Below are 10,000 nucleotides of genomic sequence, written 5' to 3'. Positions count from 1 at the left end.
ACGAAATAAGCATATACATTATTATCGAGTCAATTTTCTATCGATTCTTATATATTATCAAGTTGTGGTTTCAAAAAAAAAAATATCCATGTGACTTGGGTGCATCAGTTTGAATAGAAACTAAAACTTATGAAGATATATATATATATATATATATATATATATATATATATATATATATATATATATATATATATATATATATGCGGTCTGATTTTTTTTTGTAATTTATTTTGTGGGTTGACATGGCCATATTATAGGTCACTATGTTTTTACTAGGTTTATTATAATTATTGTAGTCTATATCAGTTTTTTTTTTTGTGTTTTATATCCTGAGTTTTTAAGGGCATCATTGTAGTATTTTGTGTTTTTATTAAATATAGATTTGTTAGCAGATAATTTAGATATTTTTAAAGAGACATTAGGGACTATTGATTTTAAATCGACTTAGGATGGTTTGATTCATTATGGACATATAGTACAGATTGATTTGGTTTTGATAAAGTTCAAAAGTAGAGTTTGTAAGGTTTAATGTTGCATCTAAGAAATTAACTATTTTTTTTTTTTATTAGGGTCGATTTTTATAGTAAGTCCATAATTAAAAAAAAAAAAAATAAAAATAAATAAAAAATTTGTCGAACGTCATGGAACTTCCTTTATTTCCCGAGCTTCCGAGTAAGATTTAAGTTATCATTCTGTGGAATTTTAATATCTTTTTAATATTCAACAGCAAAAGAGTTTGATTGGAGGAGGTTGCGTGACGTCATTCTGTTTTAATGACGTATGTATTTAAATTTTTTTTTTTTTTTTTTTTTTTTTTTTCATTTTAAGGGTGGATCTTGGATCTCTACTGGGAACGTGGCCTCTTCCTTTAGTCGGTTTGGCTTCCGTCGGCATTTCTTTCAGCATGCTGGATTCCGACTGGCCAGAAGTTTGGAACCGTCTACTCGCATTCCTTCTATAACTGTCGGCGCTGTTATACAGGAGAATGGAAACGCACAAAATGGTTAAGAAATATTTTTGACTCTTTGCCCCCCCCCCCAAAAAAAAAACAAACAAAAAAAACTAGTAAAGAGTGAATTGACTTCTCTTGCGATCACTACTCTTGGAATAATACAAACAAAAATGACAAAAACATTGGTGGATTTTGAGCAGAGGCAAATGAATATAACATCTGATTTGAATAAATGTACAATTTTTACTAATCTATCCTATATATAAAAGTGACCTGGTCAGTGTGTGTGTGCGCGCGCACGTGTGTGTATGTGTGTGTGTGTGTGTGCGCATGCGCATATGTGTTAAATGTTTTGGCTTTTATTCTAGTTGATAGGACTCATGTCATTTTTTTTTTTCAGTTTTTGAAATAACTGCTATATATTGGGTACAATATAATAAATAGAAAATTGGCTCTATACTAATAAATACGAAATAAGCATAAATTAAAATATATTTAAACATATTTTACAACCGGGCAATGAGCTAGTACACACGCACACACACACACACACACACACACACACACACACACACACACACACACACACACACACACACACACACACACACACACACACACACATATATATATAAGTGAAAATGCCTACCTATGTGTCTGTGTACATTTCCCTACCAAATTACTCTGTCAATTTTCGGTCTACAGACTCGAGATTTGATATAAGGAGTATTGAGATTTGGAAGAATCTTTTATAGTGGTTTTCGGCCAGAAATTTGGCTGTCAAGGGGTCAAAGTTCAACGATTTGACCTTTAAAAACTCTATCAAACTCTTGAAATTTTGTAGGTTACTTGACATGGATCAAACTTTTTAATTTGATTTGAGCCCCCCCAAATTAATGTTTAGAGATAAACATTGAGTCAAAGTTAAAAAAAAAATTGACCTCTGCGGTCTCTACCAAATTACACAGTCAATTTCTGGTCTAAGCCTTTGAAAGGTTATTCAAAGATAGGTCAAGCTTTTTAATCGGTTTGGAGCGAAAATTTGAGCTGCCAAGGGGTCAAAGTTCAAAAGATTTGACCTTTGCAGTGTCTAGCAAACTACTCAGCCAATTTTAGGTCTAAACATTTGAAATTTATATATAACGGATATTCACACATGCGGCAAGCATTTTAATCAGTTTTGAGGCGAAAATTTTGCTGCCAAAAAGTCAAAGTTGAAAGAATTGATCTTTGCAGATTCTACCAAATTCCTTCACCAATTTTGGGTCTAAACACTTGAAATTTTAGATGTAGGTAACTTGGACATGGGTCAAACGTTTTATTTTGATTTGAGACCAAAATGATAAACTTTAAGGGGTCAAAATTGGGGTCAAAGTTAAAACAATTGACCTCTGAGGTCTCTACAAAATTACTCAGGCAAATTTTAGTCTAAACATTTGAATTCTTACATAAAGTGTATTCACATATAGGACAAGTAAAGTGTATTCACATATAGGGTCCAAGCAAAGTTGGGTTGAACTGCTAGTATATATACATGTATATATATGTATGTATGTATGTATGTGTGTGTGTGTGTGTGTGGTGGCTTCCTTTTATGTCTTGATAGACTATGGATACCCACTCTAACAGTGCTTGCGCATGGAATTTTTTGGCAAGAGTTGCACAATTTCCAACCACACCTCTCCTGAGTCGACATTGTTGAATGCCTGTAGTAAGTGGAAGTTCAGGACGACTGGAAGCAATGCCGAGATAAGCGGAAAGCACGTACTGCACCTAGAAGTCGCAAATGGTCACTCATCTGGTACAAGCCAGGCTCAATGTTGCTTAACTTTGGTGATCTGATGAGAACCGTATACTATATATATATATATATATATATATCCACATGCACACGTGTAGATTCTGCCAAGAATGGGAAGGATTTTAGGACTTTTTTCATGTTCACTCGCATGTGGTTTATGATCATTTTCTTCTACATTTTTGCCTCGAAAATCCTGAGGATGTCCCCTGAAATAGGGACGAAACGTTGATTAACATTATTTTATAAATTCTTGGTTTTCCTTTTCAAATAATCATAACGTCAACTATCGCTTGTATACTAGACTACCCGTGACCCGTTGGGTCAGTATGTTATATTAGCTATGGAATTTATGAGTGTGACACTTGTGACGTAAAGAAAATAGTTTTTTTTTTTTGACATAACAGAAACATTTCTATGAAAGTATATTAAAATGAAAAATCATGGATGGATCACTCAAACATGAAAAAAAAATTCTCCTTATTCGTGTAAAATTACCTATTTTTCCGAATAATCGCTCAAAAATCGAAAATTAAACATGATTTTCCTACGAATCGAATGCCGACGAAAGTCATTTAGCAGCAAAAACCTACCTATGAGAAGTATAAGAATGACAAACTCATATTGGAATCCTTCAACAAAGTTATAGAAACTTAAAATCTAAAAAAAGAAAATAATTAATAAAATCTGAAGCAAAAAAGTAAAACCTAAATAAATAAAATAAAATAAAACTAATATTGAAACAGATTAGTAAATGTGTCAACAAATTCACCGTCCTCACACAATTATTTTGTATCTAGAAATGTAAACAAAAACTAAAAAAGAAGGAAGGAAGGAAGGAAGGAAAAGGGACGGATAGAGAGTTGTAGTAGTAGTAGTAGTAGTAGTAGTAGTAGTTGTAGTCTTGGCTTTACTACAATTGTTCTTATGTTTGTCAACGGGTTAAAGTTGTTTAGTTGTAAGAAAATAGCGATAGTATAGTTGTAATAAAGAATAGTTGCAAAACACCCCACTCTTCTCATGTTAAATAATAATTTCGAAAAAATAATGTTAATATTTCAGTGCGCAGGTAAAAATCTGCAAAAGAAGCGATTTGTGTTTATTTGTTTATGTTGTTATGGGTTAATGTTTATGCACACATGCACAACCGGATGTAGCAAACTGGAAAGTGGGTTACATCACTCGTTACAATGTAATTATATATATATATATATATATATATATATATGCGACCTTGTCTATATGTGTGCGACACAGTCTATACTTAACTACTTTGTAAATTTTTGGTCCACGGACATTAAACTTGATATATAGGGGATTCGAACCTGTAGAACTAATTTGATTAGATTTTTAGCTGGTAAAAATAGCTGCTAAATGGTCAAAATGTAAAAATTTGAGCTTGCATAGATTGAAATATTCTTCTACCAAATGTGGACGGATTGCAAAAAAAAAAAAAAAAAAAAAAAAAATGTGAATTTTATTAACGATTTCATGGGTGGAACTTCGTATAGATTTCGAGTCGGCGTTTGAATTCGGTTCGATTTCTGTCTCCTCTTTTTAGAAAATAAGAATTCCTTTGCTTATTTCTATTTGCCGTTCACGGCGGTGGGCTGGAGTCAATACAATCCTTTACTGTCAATCTCTCACGCATGGCATACGCCTCCGCATACACGCCTACAACCCTAACCCTACACACCTAATAGCAAAAGGGTTAATTTGATTGGACGATGGATTGTTGCCATGCTAAGATTCTAAAAATACTACGAATTCGCGCGCCGCAAATCTAGACGCTGATTATCGGGTGATTTGGCGGCTGCCGGGATATATACAGCATTACTTTGAAAATTTGATCCTTTTCTTTCCTTGAGAGAGTTTTTATACATTTTTTTTAAATCTTAATTTATCTATTTTATTTAATTTTCAATTCCTCTTTTTATCTTTTATCAAGTGAAACAATTTCTGCTTGAGAACCCTTACAACTGATATTTGCTTTAAAGTGCATTATTAATGATTCTTTCATATTAGACGTGTCAGCAATACTATGTAATGTGATTTTATTATTTGTATTGAACTATGTAGCACAATATTACTTTGTAATTTATCTCATTTGGGTCAGTTCTATATTTAAGATACGATGGACACCATTTTCATAAAAATGTTAATAGACTCATATTTGCTTGAGGTTATTAGTTTTTTGCCCCCCCCCTCCCCCCCAAAAAAACTAATGTTTTGCATTATTCAGAAAAATATCAGCTTTATCAAAATATATATTTGTAGGTTAAATATATTTCTAATTCCGTGGAATTTACACAGGTCCTGCTAGTTTAATAATATTTGCTTTGAAGTAATTCTTCTCTCATATTAGACGTTTCAACGATACTAATAGTTATTGTGAAGAAATTGTGAATTCAGATGCTTTCCGATTGATATAGACCCCCCCCTCCAAAAAAAAAAAAAAAAAAAAAAAACTTGAGATATGATGTGTCTTCAATAGGTTTCCAGACTTTTTGTACAGGGATTTAAAATTGTCGTAGACTTTTGAAATTTCAATATTTTATTGCTATACATCTTATGAGATGGCATTGATTTTTATTATTTCAGGTTCAAATGAACAGCTACAACAGGAATTGGAATACGCCCTACTAAAGCCTAATCGTCACAGCTGATTAATTTCAAAAATGCACATGAGCACACTTTAGAAGTACAATATGCAATAAAATTCCGTCTTAAATTTGGAAAGAAATGTCACGGAAACGTATGGAATGCTTCAGACTGCTTTTGAACCATCTTGTGTGAATTGGGCATTATTTTTTGTGTGGCATAAGGGATTCAAGGAAGGCAGGAGTCTGTGAGGGATAAGATGTGTGGGAGGAGTAAGGACGTCAGAACACCAGAGTTTATTGACCAAATAAAGAATTTCATGGATAAGGATCGTCGTGAGACAATAAGTGCATATTTCGATGTCAGCGTGGGAATTGTACACGCAATTATTCGTGAGAAACTGAAGATGCAGAAAGTTTGTACGAATGCACCAGTCCACAGACTATTTGATCAAGATGGCGTCCAGACAGTTCTTGACCCTCCCTATACTTCAAAACTTGCTCGCTGTGACTTTTGGTTATTCCCTAAGCTCAAGGAAAACTTTAGAGTCTGTTGTCATGAGACAATTGAAAAGGTGAAGGAGGCTGTGACGAGGGTCATTGACACGTTCGCACAAGAAGACTTTCATGGGGTCTTCCAGAAGTTGTTAGAACGGTACAATGCATTGCAGCCGGAGGAGATTACTTCGAAGGGGACTAGAGTTTCATGTTTGTACTATCAATAAAAAAGGTTGTCCTATCAATATAGGAAAAAAGTTTGGAAATTTATTGGAAGCATCTCGTATTTTTACAAAAAAAGTTTATTTATTGCGGACTATTATCCTCATCTTTCTTAGTTGTTGTTTCACAACGTTTCGGCCAACTATTCCTCTGGCCTTCGTCAGGTGGTAACCGCGACGGGATAGGAACTCTGAATCTCCTAACTGTATTCTCAGCAATTACTGTCATCCATTGTTGTCGTCTCACCACGATTTGACCAAGTAAGTCTCTGGCCGGCTTTGGGTAAGATTGAAACCGCTATCTTCAGACAATTCTCACCTGGAACCGTAGAGATTTCACGTCTCTATCCACTGCGTCACGGGCCCCGAACGCCAGAGGAATAGTTGGCCGGAAACATGATGAAATAATAATAAAAAAAGATAAGGACAATACACAAGGAGTAATACTCATCCCAATAATGAATTCCAATTAAATAATATAAAAAAAAAAAGTTAATTTTATTTCCAAAATTTTTTTTTTCTGTAAAATTCGAAGATTTATTTGTTTATAAGATTTTATTTGTTATTGCTGATCTTGTTGTCACTTGATACTTGTGGAGAAACGCTAATTATTCCTGACTTATTGACTTATCTAGGGGGAAAAGACATCGTCAACTCGGAAGAGAAAACTTGGACAGCCACCAGCAGCAGCAAGCAGTATGTGTTCGATGAGAAGGCGAATATTAGCGGAATTCTTGAACTTGAATTCGGAATAAGAAAACCACTGTCGGCGGCTTCGGCCCAAATGGCGATGGCTATCTTTCGCCAAGGGTCGTTTCACGCCGATTCAGCACTTGTCATTGGAATTAGTGCTGGACGAACGGCTTTTGAATTATCAAAAGCTTTTTCGAAGGTAATTTTGAAAACTTACATTTTTGTTTTTAAACACTCAATTGATTAAAAGCTCGCTAGATTCAGCCAGTAAAGCTTCAAGCTGCCGATCCCTGTTAAAAGTTTAGCCAGAATAATAAATAATAAAAGAATACGCCCCCAGGTGACGTAAATAAAGGGCAGGTAACTTCCTAATCGCTTAGGTAAGCGAAACAATGAAATACAACAGAATCGCTAATAAAAAAACAAAAACAAAAAAACAATAACATATCTTTTATATAGAGAGAGAGTATGACGATGTAGCAGTAAGAAACTTTTGAAAATACTTAAATTCATGGTTCAGAGTTGCTGTTGCAGTTACGTCCTGAATTACGTCCTCGAATATGAGGTAACACTAAGCATATGTTTATAGATATTAAAATATTTTTAACATGACGTAAAAAATGAATATATGTTGTAATGTAATTACTATTGTGATATGTTCGGCAGAGTATGATTAGCAGGAAACTAAGAAAACGATAACAACAACAATCGCCCCTGATGATAATCGGATGCACCGATAGAAAGCGCTTGAGAAGAATGTGGCGGAACAACGACTTTTGGGCGCCATTTTATACAACATGTCAGCTGAAATAAAAAAGACCGCTCGGCAAATGGAAAAGATATCCAGAAAAATCGGAAAAAGAATTACTCTGTCGTGTTCAATCCGACGTGTTTGAATAATGTCTTTTTGCCAATACGCACGCACACACACACACACACACACACACACACACACACACACACACACACACACACACACACACACACACACACACACACACACACACATATATTATATATATATATTTTCTTTTTTATGTTTGAGGGTAAACAGTTACCATATCTAATTGTTTACCCTCAAATATAAAAAATATATTTTGCTCTTGTTATTGAGCACTATCTAACAACCTCGTTGTTTTCATTAATCCCGACTTTTGAACATCTCAAACTTGAATATATATATATATATATATATATATATATATATATATATACGAGCAAACAGTTAATAAAACATGTTAAAAAACACTTTGAAATGAGTTAAAAACATTTAATCTGAAAAGGAAACACTAGATAAGTGGATAGTCCTTAATCCGTGGAGTTTCGAAGAAATACTTTCCTTCTCCTATATATATATATATATATATATATATATATATATATTGGTGACCAACATTCCAATAAACAAATACAAAGTCATGATTATTGGTTATGTTTTATCCTTTTTTATTTTTAAATAATTTTACTTATATATATTTCCCATAAATGTGTTACACATGTTTTGTGTTGATGATAGATGATATAATCTATTTTGCCATCATACAACTCATCAGAGACAAGCAAATATTAAAAATTGCACAAATAGCCGAAATAAAAGAAGGTTGCATACATTAAGGAAGATGGACATTTGAAAACACTTACTAAAAAGTGATATTCTGTAAGAAAGAACTCTCATCCCAAAAATATCCGATCTTGGATATGACCTTAAACTAGTGGTGAGGCCCAGCTTGTGGGCTTTGGAGAGTGTGGAGCCACCCCTTAATTGCCGTTGCTCCCAGGTCCACTCTGACCAGGAGTGGTAGTACTTGTTGGGGTCCTAACTATGGGTTAAATAGAAGCTGATTTGAAAAAAAATATTTTATTAAAAATATTTTGTTCAAAATCACTAGATTTGGCATTAAATAACCTGAAAAGGGTTGGTATGCCGTAAAACAAAAACAACCAACCAACCAACCAACCAACCAACCAACCAACCAACCAAAAATATCCGATCTCATAAGGAAAGGTATTATGTAACCATTTTAATTTTATTCGAGTAAAGCTAGAAGTGTGAACTTTCGATTCTAATATTAGAATCGGAGAAAAATCATTAAACAGCGTCATACGTTATTGCAAATCGTCTTGGCTTAATGCAGAAGAAAAAGAGAGAAATGAAGGATAGAAAGCTATACTGGCAGAGGCGGCTTGAAGAAAGTATTAACCGTTGGCGGAAAGACATTGGTAGAATCGAAGAAATAAGAAAAGGAGTTAAACTAGAACAGAAAGCTAAGGACGAGCTTGAAAGGAGGTATAGATTGCTGGAAAAGAGAACCATGAGCGTTCTAACAATGTTGAAAGAGAAGATTCACACTAGTGGTATGAAAATTCATAACTTTGTTGGAAAAAGTGTTGCGTTTCGGCAGAATAACCTTTTCCGGAACAATCAGTCTCAGCTGTATAAAGAATTAAATGATAGTAAACAGGCGGGAAATAACAGCACTCCAAATGCAAAAGATGCCAGGAAGTTCTGGAGTGGGATTTGCTCTGTCGAATGGCGATATAATAAGGTTAGCTAGTTGGGAGAGGTCAGAGAAAGGCTATCAGGAATGCAGCAGATGAAGAACGTTGAGATAACCATTGATGACGTTAAGGCTGGCACATGTTAGATGACAAACTGGAAGGCACCTGGTCCAGATGGAATGATGGGCTTCTGGTTTGAACAGTTTATATGCCTTTATCCACCTATAGCTGCTGCCCTGCAAAGGGTTGTAGAGTCGGGAGATGTCCCTGATTGGCTTATGAAGGGAAGAACAACACTGATTAGGAAAGATCCTGCAAAGGGAACAGATGCCAATAATTATAGACCAATTACATGCCTACCACTGATGTGGAAACTGCTGACTGGAATATTTGCGGAGAAAATTTATGAACATCTTGAGAGTAATGGTATTTTTCTGACGAACAGAAGGGATATTGGAAAGGCTTGAGAGGTACCAGAGAGCAACTACTAATTGATAAAGCATTAATGCAGGATGCAAAGAAGAAGACGAATCTGAGCGTAGTGTGGATCGATTACAGAAAGGCTTATGACATGGTTCCTCATTCATGGATACGTGAAACACTATTGATGATGAAGGTTGTTGAGAGTGTGGTAGGGCTTTTTGAGAAAAGTATGGCTCAATGGAAATCGGTGCTTACAGCAAATAGAGAGGAGATGGGGCAGGTTGGCATTAAATGTGGAATATTTCAAGGAGAT

At 34.6% G+C, this 10,000-nt stretch overlaps 1 protein-coding gene across 4 annotated transcripts in view; it reads left to right on the top strand.

Moving 5' to 3' along the window:
• LOC145287777 (uncharacterized) overlaps positions 1–10,000 on the top strand; it is a 175,599-nt gene that overhangs the window by 131,966 nt on the left and 33,633 nt on the right. For all 4 annotated transcript variants that reach the window (XM_080135603.1, XM_080135600.1, XM_080135602.1 and 1 more), the window contains 2 exons: positions 832–1,006; positions 6,708–6,964. In XM_080135603.1, the coding sequence (XP_079991729.1) occupies positions 832–1,006; positions 6,708–6,964 (432 nt within the window). The remainder of the gene's footprint in view (positions 1–831; positions 1,007–6,707; positions 6,965–10,000) is intronic.

This window comes from Euprymna scolopes, chromosome 11, assembly GCF_053919585.1.
Source record: "Euprymna scolopes isolate OS-2025 chromosome 11, ASM5391958v1, whole genome shotgun sequence".
Taxonomy (NCBI): Eukaryota; Metazoa; Mollusca; class Cephalopoda; order Sepiida; family Sepiolidae; genus Euprymna; species Euprymna scolopes.
The sequence above is the reverse complement of the archived record's forward strand: the minus strand, read 5'-3'. Positions and strand labels throughout refer to the sequence as shown.